Here is a 16,879-nt window from a genome sequence, read left to right on the forward strand (position 1 = left end):
GAGCGCCGCCGTGCTCCCAAGCGGCGCACTCTCCAGTGCGCCACCGGGCCGGCCCAGAAAACTTTTCTAAAAAGGAAATTTTTCAAAAAGTGAAAGCTTGTACCTTCCAATACTAGTCACATTAAACAGAAAAAAAATCTCAATCATCTCTTTCCCTCCTGGCCAATTTTCTTGTCATCCTACCCACCCCAAGGTAAATACTGTTAGTAACATATCCTTCTAGTTCCTTCTCCATGAGCACACAAATATATACAAGCATGATTACACATAAATTGTTGTCATGTTTATTTCTGTTTTCTTAACAGAAATGAGATCTTTGTTTTTTCACTTAATATTGCAACTTTTTCACTTAATATTGTATTACAGACATGTTTCAAGGGAGTTAAAGGCAACTCATTCTTTTTGACACTAGACAGACATCTCAAGCACACCTCCTTAACAGTCCATAACAACATATCATATATTAATAGATCTTCAAGTTGTTTTCACTGTTTTGCCAATACAAACACAATAGTAAAAAGTATCACTGAACATATATCCTTACCTATTAATTTGTCTCAGGGATTACTGGGGTAAAGAAATGAATGTATTTTAAACTTTTAACAGATATTGGCAAATCACCTTCAAAAGGCTGGATGGAGTAAGTCACACTTCCAAGAGTAACATATGAGGGCCCATTTCCTAGCATCTCTACTCAGAGTAGATGTATTTGCATTACAAGCATGTTTACCTACCTGAAGAGTAAAAAAAACGGTATCAGCATGCTTTCTTTAAATTTGCATTTCTCTGATTAAAGAGGCTGAAGATCTTTTTTTGTTTTTGGTGGCTGGTTGGTATGGGGATCTGAACCCTAGACCTAGGTGTTAGAACACAGTGCTCTAACAAACTGAGATAAACAAGCCAGCCTGAACATCTTTGAACATAGTTTATTAACCATTTAGATATTCTTCCCTGTAAATAATCTATATCCTTTGCCCACTGCTCATAGTCTACTAGGGCTGTTATACACAACCATCTGTAGTTTTGTTTTTTATTTAAGAGATATAAATCTATTGCTTGACATGCACAACAAAAATATTTTCCTAGTCTATGTTTTATGTTTTGATTAAACTCTTCATTTTATATTTTTGTCTTTCATGATCTCAAATTTTCTGATTGTAGACAGCTTTTGGGTTTCCTTTACTGATGAGATTATACTCATATGCTCCCAAATTTTCTAATACTTTAAAAAAAGATATATAATTTATACTCCAATTAACATTTTTGTTCATAGTGTGAAGTACGGCTCTAATTTTTCTTACACAGAGATAGACAATTATACCTGATCCATTCCATCCTCTTTCTTCTAAACTGAAATACCATTTTTTCCATTCAGTAGGTTCCCACATATTCCTGGATCTATTTCATGCCAATCGCATGCTGTTTTTATTACAGTATCCTACTAGAATAGTTAGTATCTGGTAAGACAAATTCTTCTCCCTTCTCACCATACTTTCTTTTTATTTTTTGGCCATTTTCACACATTTTTTCTTGTATAAACTCCAATAATTTTATCCAGTTCCAAAACCCACTGGTATTGTAATAACATTAAATTTTATATTATTTTAACAAAGAATTCATTTTATTATTTTTTCCTTTTTGTCTTTTTTCGTGACCGGTAACGGGATCGCAACCCTCAGTGTCGCACCCGCACCGCGCTCAACCAGTGAGCGGACCAGTCTCTATATGGGATCCGAACCCTCGGCGGTAGCGCAGCCGCACTCCCAAGCGCCGCACTCTACCAAGTGCGCCACCGGGCCGGCCCCAAGAATTCATTTTATAGTAAGCTTTTTTCATCCAGGTACATTATGCCACTATCTATGTTCAATACCACAGTTCTGTCTTTGAACAAGAAATTAGTTTTCTTCATAAAGATATATTATTCTTATTAAATTTATTCCTCAAAGTTCTTTTATAAATAAAGTTTGTGGTTTTGCTATATTGTCCAATAGGTTATTTTTCTCTACCTGCACGCCAAATTGGTTAGTGTTAGTACTAAGGTACTAATTTTTTTTTTTCCTTTTTTGTCTTTTTTCGTGTCCGGCAATGGATCACAACCCTCAGTGTCGCGCCCGTACTGGACTGGGACCGGCAACGGGATCGCAACCCTCGGTGTTGCTCCCGCCCCTCGCTTAGCCAGTGAGCGGGAACAGGTCTGTATGTGGGATCCGAACCCTCGGCGGGAGCGCCACCGCGCTCCCAAGTGGCGCACTGTAGCAGTGCGCCACCGGGCCAGCCCCAAAGGTACTAATTTTTATTTATGTCTTCAACCTGGCAACCTGATTAGAATCTCTTTCCTAGGTATACAACTATATCTAAGATTCAACCCAATTATTTACTTTTGTCTTCTAGTAATCTAGAACCTTCAAAAATAATATTCATAGGCACCTATCTTATATCTGATTTCAATGGAAACATACGTTGAATTTTACCAATAAAAGTTAACTACTGACTTCTGATAGTCTTTGTCATACTTAAGTACCATATTTTACTGGACCTAAAATGTCACTGATTGCATGACAATTTTTTCATGTTCTAAAAAAATACTATCAATTTACCAGTACCATGCTTTATCATTTAGAAATTTTATATTGATAAATTTATTAAAGTACTTTAGTTGGGATCATATAACACGAGTATATTCACAGAAAATATTAGGACTAACCCCTTACTTCACTTATATTTCTTCATTTTCAGAGTCTGACTCTGCTCAATCACTTTTCATATCAGTGTCACCGTCTGGTTTTTCCACAAGAGGTTTAGTGCCATCAAGAGGCTTGGTGATACAGCATTTCTTAAAACAATCCATAAAAGAAACAAAGTGGTGCTAGATTTTTAAGTCAGGTTTGTTAATTATGTAGAGCTGGTCTACTTTTGACACCTGCTTGGAGAATAATGTTAACTCACCCCTCCCTCCACCTCCTAAACACATTTATTTAATCCCTATGGGTTTAACTGCAAAAGATCTGATGTTGGCACATGCACAAGCAATGACAACTGCATTACATCTGCTGCTTGGCTAACACCAAGACTGAGATGCCATCAATTGTGAGAAGCACCCCAACTTCAGAAATTTAAAAATATGAACACTGCACGTTTTGGAATCAATGAAATATAGTAGTTTCCTATTTCTTTTTAAAAATTTTATTATGAAATACATGGCAAAATACATAAAGCATGAACATCAAGACTACAAAAAAATCATCAAATGAATACTCATGTAACCATCACCTAGGTCAATAAACAGAACATTACTGCCAAGACAACCAAGGAGCCCCCTAAGGAATCCTTCCTGGTCAAAATGACCTCCTAGCCACTTCCTGATCCCCTATGCCAAAGGAACCACTATACTGACTTCTGTGATAATCATTTCTTTTTTTTTTTCCTGTACCACTAAAGCATGAACCCCAACCTAGTCTTTTGTTGGTTAAATGTCTTTTCATTGTCTTCATGGTGATTTTTGATGAATACAAGAAATTTCCTAAAAACTGATATAGAAAGCTACTACAAGCATCCCTTATCTAAAATACTTGGGACCAGACATATTTTGGGTTTCGGATTTTTTAGGATTTTGGAATATTTGCAGAATACATACTGGTTGAGCATCCTTAATCCTAACATCCAAACTGCACTCAAAAAGTTTCAGATTTTAGAACATCTCAGATTACCAGATTAGAAATTCTCAACACAATACAATCCTGCATAAACTTTTTTTGTTGATATGTGCACTCAATTCTCCTGAGTACACCTAAAACAAAATTGCTGAATTACAGGGTAGAGGTATGTCTGAAATGATTAAAAAACTGCCAACAGGTGGCTAGCTTGTTAGCTCAGTTGGTTAGAGAGCAACCTTGTATCACCAAGGTCAAGGGTTTTGCTTCCCCATACCAGCCAGCCTCGGCTGCCAGAAAAATAAATAAAAATTACTCAACAGTTTCCCAAAGTGATATGCTGCTTTTTACTTCTAACAGCAATGGAACTGTCGATCTTTTTCATCTTAGCCCCCCTGGTGAATGTTTACAGCTATTTAATCAAGATTTTACTCATGTTTTCCTGATGAGCATCTTTTAACACGCTCAGTAGCCTTTTGTATGTTTTTTGTGCTTGCCAAGTGCTTGTTCAAGTCTTTTGCCCATTTAAAAACTGGATTTCTTTTTCTTTTTAATTCTTACGAGTGTTCTTATGTTCTGGATGCTAGTACTTTCTCAGATACAGTACTGTGAATATTTTCTTCCAGGCAGTGGCTTCCTTTTTCACCTTTTAAATATTTTTAGATGACCATAAATTTTTATCCAAATGAATGTACAGTTGGTTTCTGTACCATTACAAAAAACAGACCTTTCTTTCCCTCCTTGTATACTTTTGGCACCTTCATCAAAAATTAAGTGACCAAAATACATTTGTCCATTTCTGACAATGTACACATAAATTATTTTAAATATAATTTATCAACAATTCTCTGTAGAGTAAGTGCTTTTCTGTCTTACATAAAAAAGCCTTCCCTACTAAAGGTCATGAAGCTATTCCTATGTTCCTTTTTAAAAGCTTATAGTTTTGCCTTTAACTTATAAGTCTTCAATCCACCTAGAATTGACTTTTGTGACTAGTATGAGGTTAAGTTTTATGTTTTTATTTGGATTCCCAATTGTCCCAGCATCATTTATTAAAAAATTCTATCATCTTCCAATCATCTATAGAATTCATAAGAGTGTGGGTTTATATTCTATGTCATTAGTCTATTTGACTATGCTGGCACAGATCCCTTCAGTACTACAGCTTTATAATAAGTCCTAATTAATTGGAAGAGCTACTCTGCCCACCTTGTTCTTCCTTCAGAATTACAGAACAGTGGTTTTCCAATTGTAGTGTGCATTAGAATCACCTAGAGGGCTTGTTAAAACAGATCGCTGGGTCCCACACCCAGAGTTCCTGATTCAGTAAGTCCAGTGTATAGTCCCAGGATTTGTGTTTAACAAATGTCTCATGATGTGCTGCTGCTGATCAGCTAATTCAGGTCATACTCTGAAAACCACCTGGTCTAGACTCTAGACCATGTTGTCAATAGGCCAGTTATTCCTTAAAGGGACAAAAAATGAAAATTTTAGGTTTGTGGACCATCCTGGTTTCTGCACATGGCTTATCATAGATAAACAAATGGGCATGGTTGTGCTCCAAAAAAACTTTATAAAAACAACCAGCAGTAATTTGCTTTCTCCTATTGATTATTCCAGGTCTTATAAAGTGACACAGAAATCGCAGAAATAACTTCTCAAGTCATACCAAAAATCTACTAAAAATGTATTTGGTATTAAACTAATTCTATATTTCCTATGTATCAGTTTTGAGAACTTACACAGCTTTTACAAAATTGGATCTTTCAAGTCAAATCTCTCATCATTTAAACAGGTTTTCTTTAAACTTCCTCAATAATGTTTTATAATCTTCTACATAGAGGTCTTGAACCTCTTTTGTTAAGACTGATTCTTCTTTCATATTACTTTGATTTTTCAGTGGTACTTTTTCTTTGAACCTCCATATCCATCACCCAGCCCCCTCAACCATTAAACCATAGCCAATCTACTCCATCTCCTGTACTTTGTTGAGGTAAACCCCAAGAACCCACCATTTGAAAAACACAGCAGTACACATTTCTAAAAAATAAAGACACTTAAAACAACCACAACAGGGGACTGGCCGGTTAGCTCAGCTGGTTAGAGCGCTGTGTTGTAACACCAAGGTCAGGGGTTCAGATCCCTGTACTGACTAGCTGCCAAAATAAATAAAAAGGATTAAATAGACCTCAATTCATGAAAGTCTCCTCTTGACTTTATATAAAAAATAAGTAACCACAACAGCATTATTATATTTTTTAAAAGTTTTTAAAAATCAAATATACAATCTTAAAATTTTTATTAGAATTTCCCCCCTTTTTTAGGGCTGGCCTGTGGCTCACTTGGGAGAGTGTGGTGCTGATATAACATCAAAAAAGTTTTTAAAAATCAAATATACAATCTTAAAATTTTTATTAGAATTTTCCCCCTTTTTTAGGGCTGGCCTGTGGCTCACTTGGGAGAGTGTGGTGCTGATATAACATCAAGGGCACGGGTTCGGATCCCTATATAGGGATAGCCGGTTGCTTACTTGGGAGAGCGTGGTGCTGACAACACCAAGTCAACGGTTAAGATCCCCTTACCAGTCAAAGAAGTTTTTTCCTTTTTCTTAGGATCCCCAAAATGGTTTACATATTGCAATTGATTGGCACATCTCTCTTAATTTACAGTTGCCACTTGCATCCTCACTGCCATTGCCAATTTTTCTGCTGAAGAAACTGGGTTGCTAAACGTAAATATATCTTTTAAAAAGTTTTTCATTTTCTGCTTGATTCTGTTCAATTCTTAGTTCTAACAATGATTTAAAATGTTTTGGGGGCCGGCCCGTGGCTCACTCGGTAGAGTGCGGTGCTAATAACACCAAGGCCCCGGGTTTGGATCCCACATACGGATGGCCGGTTCGCTCACTGGCTGAGCGTGGTGCTGACAACACCAAGTCAAGGGTTAAGATCCCCTTACCGGTCATCTTTAAAAAAAAAAAAAAATGTTTTGGGATTTTCATTCATATGATCATTTCAACTTCAAATATTGATGGCATTATTTTGTTCTTTTCCTATTCTTAAACACTTTTTTTTTTTTTTTTGCCTTATGTCCTGGCTTAACCTCCAGAACGATACTGAATAGATGTGGTGATAGTGATCATACTGGTTTATTCCAGGTAACAGCAGGAAAGTGTTCAAAGTTCCACTATTAAATGGTGTTTGAAGTAGATTATCTGAATTCACTGTAGGTCTGTTTCTATTGGTTTTCATTTATAGACATTCTTTGTGGACCGAGTTAATTTTTTATACTGTTCGTTGTCCTTACAAAATTATTTGGGGGAATTCTTTGAGAGTTAGAATGAAGGCTCCTTCCTCCAGGGAGAACCTGCCTGTTTTTTGGGCCCCTAGGCCCTTTCAGCCCACATACTTTAAACTAATTTCACTGATGTGAATTTGGCCTACAAATTTGCTCCCGGTCACTCTAATCCTGGGGATACAGCTCTTTAAGGGGCTTTCTTTATGTAGAAAGGGTCTCCTACGTAGGAAGGGACTCCTTAAACTTAAGTGGTCTTTCTGTCCTCTATGCCTACTGATAGACTTAAAACTGAAGTTGAAGTTTGCCCAAATAAACAAATACCCTCAGGACAGAACTAGCATCCCTAGTTCCCTTAGATTTTGGCTTGACAATTCCTTCTGGTTTTCTTTTTTTTTTCCCAGCTATTTTGATACTTTTATGTTACTATTAGTATTTTATCTAGCACACTCAGTTGTCCTCAAGCAAACGGAATGTTACTTTTTCCACTTTAAGAGTTTTTATTAGAAATGATAGTTAAAATTTATAATTTTTGCATTTACTAAAACATTTTTCCTTTGTATTATTGATGAAACCAATTGCCTTGAAAGATTTCCTAATGTTGAACCCATGCTGTATTGCTACAATAAACTACAGTATTCTTTTAGTAATTCCAACAGATTATTCTTAATAACATCACTGGCTATTTATTATTTAAAACATTTGCATCTGTACTCAAGAGGGAAACTAGTTGACAGCTTTTTTTTTTTGTATTGACTATGAGGTTTCATTATTAAGTTTATGCTAACTGCACAAAATGTACTTGGAAGCTTTCTATCTTTTTCTATAATCTGGAATAGTTTAAATTGGAATTATCACTTCTTTAAAGGTCAGAAAAGAATTCAGATATACTTTCTAGAGACAAAGATTTTTTTTTTTTAATGATGCTTTGATTTCTGCCGTGGCTACTTGTCTGTTCAGCTTTTCTTCTTGAGTTGTTCTGGCTATTTACATATGTAATTTTTTCATTTCTTAATATGTAGACCCAACACATAACATTACATTAATGAGACCTCAGGTTTTTCTTTTTTCTTTTTTTTTTTCCCTTTTTGTCTCTTTTTTTGTGACCGGCAACGGATCGCAACCCTCAGTGTCACGCCCGTACCAGACCGGGACCGGCAACGGGATCGCAACCCTCGGTGCTGCCCCCGCACCTCGCTCAGCCAGTGAGCGGCCGGTCTGTATGTGGGATCCGAACCCTCGGCGGGAGCGCCGCTGCGCTTCCCAAGCGGCGCACTGTAGCAGTGCGCCACCGGGCCGGCCCCGAGACCTCAGGTTTTTCTAAATGCAACCTTTTTCTGTTCTTTCTTTGGCTCCATCCCAAAACCCCCTCACCTCCTTTATCCTGCACTTTAGCACCAAGCCTAGTATACACTTCTCCTTATTTTTCTGTGTTCGTATTGCGCTATGCATACATACATAATTAATCATTATGTTTTACAAAATAGGAGTTTGTAAACACTTTTCTCCATTTTGTTCTTCTTGTTCATAATGAGGGGAAAAATTATTCCTTTCCATGTTTTATATCCATTACTACATTACCTTATTGCATTTGGTAAAGTTTCCCAGACTACATTAAATAAAAATAAACAGAGCAAGCATCTCTCTAGTTGTTGATTTGGATATCACTGATTAGGATTTTTGCTGTTAGTTTTATCTATTATATTTAAGAAAAGAGAATTCTAATAAAATAGAACAATTCTAACTGCCTATGATGGCATAGCTGCAAAAGCCATGTCAGCAAACTTTCTTAACTGAGGTAGGTCACCTTTTCCTCAATCTTCCCACACTGCACTTCTAAACCACTCTGAACTCTCCAGAGAACAAGGGACACTCCTTTGTGAGACCAACTCAACAGCTAATATGGTTTTCTATCATTTTTTGACGTAATACATAAGTTTATATATTAAACTTTCCTCTCTTCCTTGGAATAAATCTTATTTGGTCATAGGGTATTATTATTTTGATATGTTACTAAATTGTATTTTCTAAACACTTACTTACAAATTCTTCATGTAATTTATTTACTTATTTTTAATTTTTATTGAATCAAAATTGGTTTTACATATTTGGGGGGTTGAACATTGAGATATGTTGATCAAATCAATATTACTAGCATATGTATTGTTACAAATTGTAATTATTCTTTATGCCCCTCGTCCTATCTCTCCTCATCCCCCTCTCTCTCCCCTCCCTCCTCTAATTACCCTAGATTTCTTCTCTCCTTCTGAAAGAATAATGGTTACTCTGCTAATTTGTTGCCTAGATGGTCTGCCCAATGCCGAGAGGTGTGATCAGGTCCCCCAATATTATCATAGAGCAGATGCTTCTTCTGTCACTCTGAAATGGGCTTTGTGGAGAGAGACATCCTCTTCTTTATCTCTGCTGGTGACTCTCCTTGTGTCAATGCATTCCAGTGGTTGGCAGACCATCTGCACGGTGGTTGTAGCATCTAGCCACTTTTGCGGTGGCCATGGTTATTGTGGTGGCTGTGGTGGGCCACCCACATGGAGGTGATGTTTTTGGCATGCTCTTTGGTGCTGGCAGTATGCATGTCTGGTCCCTGGCTCCATGCCTCAGGACCTGAGTGGGCCCTGAGGCACTGGCACAGTATACCTGGATGTGGGAGGGGGGTCCGGTCCCCTTGTCCATGCCCCAGGTCCCTGGGTGGGTCCTGAGATGCTGCTGCAGTATGCCTGGTTGTGGGAGGGGGGTCCGATTCCTGGCTGCATGACCTGGGCCCCCAGGTGGGCCCTGAGAAGCACTGGTGGTATGCCTGAATGTGTGAGTGGGGTCTGTCCCTGACTCCATGCCCTATGTCCCCTGGCGGGCTCAGAAGTGCTACTGGTGTGCTGGGCCAGAACTAATTTTTTGTCCTTTGCTTAATGCTAAAATGGGGGAACTTCCTGTGGAAACCAGTACTTGAGCTGTGTGGTTGAGCTAAATTGCTGCTTTGCTACTCTTTCCCTAGGGAAGGCTTTTTGTGTAGCTCAGGGTTTAATGGTTGACCTTATAGGTATTTCCAGCTCTCCATAGACCCAGTGTACCTGGGTTGTGTAGAAACACTAATCTAGGCCTGAGATTTTTCATCAAACTACACCCCATGTAATTCCGCACTCCCGACCAGTCTCCTCTGAGTGGTCCTGCGCTGATTGGGGGGTGGATTGGTTGTTGTTGCTGTGTCCCAGTGTTCTCCCAGTGGGCCTGTCTCCCCCACCGCCTGTGCTCTAAACACTTCCCATGGGACAGGCCCTGTGCCAGGGAACTCACTGGCCTCTGAATGGCTCCCCACTCCTGCATGGGTCCATGAGAACCCTATTAGTGGTCTTGCTGTCCTGGGGACCACCAAAGCTCTCTTCTCCCCGGCCGCCTCCAAATAACTTCACACAGCTGCGGCTTCTGCCGGCTCCTGCTCCATGCGCTCAGCAGCTGGAGCTTAAAGTGGCCGTGGCCAAAAATGCTCAGCGCAGTTTTTTCTTTCTCTCATTGTGGTTTCTCCCGCCTTCATGAACTCCATAGGTCTCTCCTCCTCTTCCCCTGAGCTCCAGTAGCCCCAGCTTGGCTGATGTTACATTTTTATAGTTGTAAATTGGTTGATTTGTGGGAGAGAGTGATGCTGGAGACTGTCTATTCCACCATCTTGACCAGAACTCTTACAAATTCTTCATATACATTTGAGAGATTTTTTTCTATAGTTTTTTGGGGATTACTATACCATTTGCTTTTGGTATTATAATTATGCTGGCTTCATAAAATAAATTAGGGAATTTTACTTTTAAAAAAGCCTAGAATCATTTGTATATTATTAAAATTATTGTTCTTTGGACATTACAAAAAACAGCTGTGAAGCCATCTGTTCCTCTTACCTTTTTAATGATTATTCTCTAATCTGCACTTCTATGGAAATTCAAATCTTCCTACTATTCTTGGGTCAGGTTAGATCTTTCTCTAGGTTTTCTTTTTGTTCCCCTAGGGTTATAATATAGACTTCCAATATAATGGTTAATAATGAAATTTATATTGGAGCACTTACTACTTGTACTAGTTGAAATGCTGAAAATGGATTTTAAGTCTTAATTCTCCCAACAGCCCTCATGAAACAAATGCTATTTTAGCCCCATTTTATAACTGAAGAAAATTCTTTGAATGTCTCCTATATGTGTAAATACGTCTTTTATCATACCTACTCTTCTTTAGATTTGCTCTTCTCCCCTTAGTCAAGTTCACAAGAGATATGTCATTTTAATCAATTTTTCAAAGCACCAGGATTGGGTCTTCTTTGTGCTACTTTAAAAAAAAAAAAAAAAATTTCTGTATCACTAATTTTAGTTGTTTTTCCTGGTAATTAATTCTTCTCAATTTCTTTTAATTTACTCTGCTATTTTTTCCCTAACTACTCAATTAGTTCATTTATTTTCAATTTTAAAAATAAATAACAAAGGTTTATAAAATTTTCTCAGAGTACTTTAGTTGTGTCCCACTGACTTTGATATGAAGATTTCTCCTTTTAATTAAAACCTTGCTTTGAATATTTGTGTTATTTCACATATATGTGTGTGTGTATTTTTTTTTTTTTAAAGGTGACCAGTAAGGGGATCTTAACCCTTGACTTGGTGTTATCAGCACCACACTCCCCCAAGTGAGCCACGGGCTGGCCCATGGCATTATATTTTAAAATTGATTTTCACTTATGATTTACAGTTTTATCAGGTTATGGCCACAAATAATGTGGAATGAAAAACCATTTTTTTAAAGAATTTATTACTACATGTCGATTTTTTAAAGTGTTTCATGAACATGATAAAAACATCTGAGAAAAGAATGGCATCTGGGAGAGAGCATATATTCTCTCAATTGTCAGTATATGTTACGTTTTTGTTTCCTTTTTATATATGTTATATATACATTTATATATATGTTTCCTTTTTATTTATTTATTTTATTTTATTTTATTTTTATTTATTTATTTATTTATTTTTATTTTTATTTTTTTTTGTCTTTTTCCGTGTCCGGCAACGGATCGCAACCCTCAGTGTTGCCCCCGTACCGGACCGGGGACCAGCAACGGGATCGCAACCCTTGGCGTTGCCCCCGCGCCTCGCTCAGCCAGTGAGCGGGAACCGGTCCGTATGCGGGATCCGAACCCTTGGGCGGGAGCGCCGCCGCGCTTCCCAAGCGGTGCACTATCCAGTGCGCCACCGGGCCGGCCCTTATTTATTTTTTTAAAAGATGAGGCTCAGCCAGTGAGCAAACTGGCCATCCCTATACAGGATCCGAACCTGTGGCCTTGGTGTTATCAGCACCGCACTCTCCCGAGTGAGCCATGGGACGGTCCATGTTTCCTTTTTATTTATAGTGCAGTACACGAGAAATTGGATGCTATTCTTTTTTTTTTTTTCTTTTTGTCTTTTTTACTGACCGGTAACGGGATCACAACTCTCAGTGTTGCGCCTGCACCGCGCTCAGCCAGTGAGCGGGAACCGGTCTCTACATGGGATCCGAACCCTCGGTGGGAGCGCTGCCGCGCTCACAAGCGGCGCACTCTCCAGTGCGCCACTGGGCCAGCCCTGGATGCTTTTCTGATTAGCCTTCCTTTGAATTTTTCCTGCCTATAAACTTGCAAGATTTTTTCCTTATCGTTAAAATCCAGCAACTTTATAAGGACATGTTTAGATCTCTGTCTTTTTTGACCTCGGAGATGTCACAGAAAACCATATAATTCTAGTCTTCACCCTCAGGGTCTGGTCTCTCTCCTCAGCTAGTCCCTCAGTTCTTGGCAGGAACAAAGGGAAAGGAAGCCTTGTTCCTGTCATCTCCTTGGAGACCTATGGAAACCTGTAAGCAAAGATGCACTCAACTGTCTTGCTTATTGAAATTATTCTACAAGACACTGGAAGGCAGAGGGAAACAGGTTACTCAAACCACCAGCTGTCTGATATCTCCTATTAATCCTAAATTAGTAATTTCAAACCAACTATTACATCGATTCATTCTGAGCTGTCATAACCTTGATCCTAATTTTTCTAAGTTCAATTTTCTTCTATGGAAGCTGTGTAGAATTCAAATTTCAATTCTTATTTTTATAAGGAATTAGAAATTTAAAATAACTTCATTTTAGCTAAAAGTGAAAAGAAATCAGCAAAGAACCAAAGAACCTCAATAAACTGCCACCAACTTTTAGCATGTGTATTTTCAAAACATTATGTTACTGTACCTGATCATGTATGTCAACCATTACTGCATTTTGCTGGGGTGGATGAGCAGCAGGATGTAACAGACGGGGAGATACATTAGGAGGGTGGAAGGCTCGAGGTTCTTCTATTGCTTGCTGCTGTGCATAAGGGAGATGGTGATAGTTTTCATCTTGACTAATGGAATTATGTCGAGACAGGCGATCCCTTCTTCCTCTCTGGCGCCTGACAGGAGGACTGTAATACAGTAAATGTTATTATAATGTTTATTGTTGTGCTCCGTTAGGATTCTGCATTGTCTTTATTATCCATCAATAGCATATACTAAGGTAAGCTTAAACATTAAATAATCACTATAGTTCCCAATCAGCTCTAAAACTTACAAATTTAATTACAAGATACATGTTTTGTTTTTATTTTTCTTATTTTTAATTTATTTTTTAACAAAAATTGGTATTCAGCTCTGAAACTTTTGAGAAATCAACAGCTAACCATAGCTTTTTTAAAAATGAAATTGCCCTTTTTCTAAGTAAAAAAAAGTCAAGTATCACCAATTTCATATGTTTTAACCTATTATTTTGCTTCCTTTACTTTATAAACACTTTAAAAAACAGACTTTTAAGTTGTAGATATCTTGTCAGTATTCCTCATACAAGTAATGGGCACTTTGTGTTTGTCAAATATATACAGAAAACACCGTTTCTATATGCACAAAATGTTACTTTTTAAAAATGAGAATACACATACATGAGATAACCAAAAAGCATATAATTTGTTTACAACTGCAAATATAATAATAGCTGAGTAAATGCTGAGAATGGATAAGGTTGAGAGGTAGTATCAACATAATATTCCAAGAATACAGAGAATTTTTAATTATTGAAGCAAACCATTTACTCTCCATGCACTTGACATCTACATAGTTTAACAAAAATTTTGTTATTGTGACTGAACTTTCATTTTCTACTTCTCCACACTTCCCCAATTCACCTCCACTGCTTTTGACAATGGCTCAGCACAAACACAACCTGAAAAAGCAGATCTCATTAAAATGTGCTCCACACTGGGCAAAGGAGGCCAAACATCCCCTTTTCCAGGCATAGATGCAAAAAGCCATTTCAGCAATTTAACTATTGTAGGCCATCTTTTCCTCAATCTTCACACTGTGTACCTCACGATCTGTTTCTTCTCATTCTAAATGCTCCATCTTAAGATATGAAAGGACTCCCCTTTGTAAGATCAACTCAATAGTGCTCTTGATACCTCCCCCAGGTTCTTGCTCCATTGTTTCCCCTATCTTTAATATAATTTTTTGCATTTTCATCTCAAAACCTACTCATTGTATTTCTTTCAATTTAAGATGCCATCCATCTTAGGACTAAAAAATTCTTAATTTGGGATAATTTTAGTATAGAGTGTCTGCATACCTCTCACCCAACTTCCCATCACATTAATATCTTCCATAATCATAAACAAATATCAAAATTAAGAAATAAACCTTGGTACCATACTATCAAACTATAGAAATGTATTTGGATTTTCCCGGTTTTTCTACCATTGTTCTCTCATTGCTGCAGAATCTAGTGCAGAATCCCATACTGTATATGTGAGTACTTAAAGTTTGTGGAAAGTTAGACCTGAAGATAATACAAATCTTTCCAGAAACTTTTTGAAGTATCCTCATAGTTGTCATGCGTCCTTAATCTTCTCAAATTTGTGAGTATGAGTCATTCCTTGTCTTTCATGACCGTGACACCTCTGAAGACATTAGTCATTCACCATGCAGAATGCCCCTTTCATCCTGACTGTATCTGATGTTTTCTCATGATCTGAGGTTATGCGTTATTGGAAAAAGTATCACTGAGGTGATATATCATTTTTAATGCATCATATAAAAGGGCACCAGACATTGATATGCATCACTGGTGATAGTAACACTTGGCTAAAGTGGTGTCTGCCAGGACCCTCCACTACAAAGCCATCCTTCCTTTTGTAATTACCAAATGTCTGGATGGAGATACTTTGAGACCATGCAAACATTCTGCTTCTGCTTAAAGTTTTACCGATAATTTTCGCATGCACGGATCTGCAATAATCACTACTACGTTGTTTAATGATCTTTTTTATTCCCCTTATTTTTTTTACATTTATTAACTGGAATTCTTTAAGAACAAGTTGTCACTTGTCTCACATTTATTTGTTTATTCAGGTATTTATAATCAGTATGGATTCATGGATATTTATTCTTTGGGCTGTAATCCATACTATCATTTTATTCAAATTATTCCACTAGCCCTTTCAACATGTCCCAATCCTTTTGAGCACTTCCTCAATATCTGGAACGACAATCTGCGCCAGGATAATCCTGTAATCCCTACCCAAACCCTGGATTAACAAGTTCTATGAAAAGCCCTGGTTCCTTTGTCTACAGAATGGTATATAGAAGCCAAGATTGGATGTTAGTTGTTCTCATTACTACTAAGGAGTCACTGTTTCTAGGCTAAGCCAGCAGAACAAAAAATATATCTATGTATACTAACTTATGTATATGCACATATCATCATGTATGTAAATATTTTAAAAGGTTATTTCATGTATCATTAAAAAGGAAAAAAATGTATCAATTAAACTATGATATACCAATTTCATGTCTTTATCAGATGTTAAAATGTGAAAAAATATACACCTTAAAATCAAAATGGAACATATATGCTTGGATCACTCATCTCCACTAGAAAATCCAACCTGTTCACAAACCCTAAATACCCTATTTAATACTGTTTTTTCCTCTCAATTGCTGCAACTTGTTTGCATTTCCCTACTTAAAAATAATTACAAAATAAGATCCAGTCCTCGTACTGACATGTAAGTCCCTTCATGATTTTGATCTCTAGCTTTCCTGTACTGCCTATCATTAAACTGATTATGTGTGCCTTTGTGGTAGAACATTTAAGAAGCAGAATTATTGAAAAATCGAGGAATTAAGAAAGTGATAAAAAGGTGAACAAATATTTCTTTCAGTTGAAATATTTCTACCAGTGATAGATACATACTTTGTCATTTTGTTTTAGGTATAACATTTGTAAACAGCACAAAACCGTTCCCTTCTGGCCTCGCTTTTCTGCCTTTTATTGGACTGAGTTTTCTATATATGTTGTCTATCTACTAAATGTGTGGAAGTTATATTCTAGTGATTCACCCTAAATTTTTCTATACATACTTCTATTTTCCTAAAATCATCTAATCAGCTTTTGGGGGTTCGGGGGAGTTAATATGCTTTCACTCTCTCTGTTCTGTCTCCACCTTATGTTCTGAACCTTTTTGTATTTCTTTCTGTTTTAAACAATAGAGCCTTATTCAGACTTAGTAGTATGTTTTTTGTTTTGTTTTCTTTGCCAAGCAGTCATCTTAAATTCTACTTCTTGCATTTATTATTCTGTTTCTTGGATAAAGTGCAATATTTAATAAAACAGTCAGCCTTCCACATCCGAACCCACATCTGTGGATTCAACCAAATGCAGGTTGAAATATTGGGGGGGCGGGGGAGATTGCTTTGACTTTTTCCCCTTGTCATTATTCCCTAAACAATACAGCAACTATTTATATAGCATTTACACTGTATTAGGAATTGTAAGTAATCTAGAGATTTAAAGTATACAGAGGATGAATGTAGGTTACAAGCAAATACTGCACCATTTAAAATAT

General features: G+C 37.3%; 1 protein-coding gene across 4 annotated transcripts in view; it reads right to left on the reverse strand.

Moving 5' to 3' along the window:
• The window catches only part of RNF38 (ring finger protein 38), a 147,515-nt gene that overhangs the window by 20,047 nt on the left and 110,589 nt on the right, over window positions 1-16,879 (reverse strand). For all 4 annotated transcript variants that reach the window (XM_008578098.1, XM_008578099.1, XM_008578097.1 and 1 more), the window contains one exon: window positions 13,198-13,411. In XM_008578098.1, the coding sequence (XP_008576320.1) occupies window positions 13,198-13,411 (214 nt within the window). The remainder of the gene's footprint in view (window positions 1-13,197; window positions 13,412-16,879) is intronic.

The sequence above is a fragment of the Galeopterus variegatus genome, unplaced genomic scaffold, assembly GCF_000696425.1.
Source record: "Galeopterus variegatus unplaced genomic scaffold, G_variegatus-3.0.2 Scaffold1628, whole genome shotgun sequence".
NCBI lineage: Eukaryota > Metazoa > Chordata > Mammalia > Dermoptera > Cynocephalidae > Galeopterus > Galeopterus variegatus.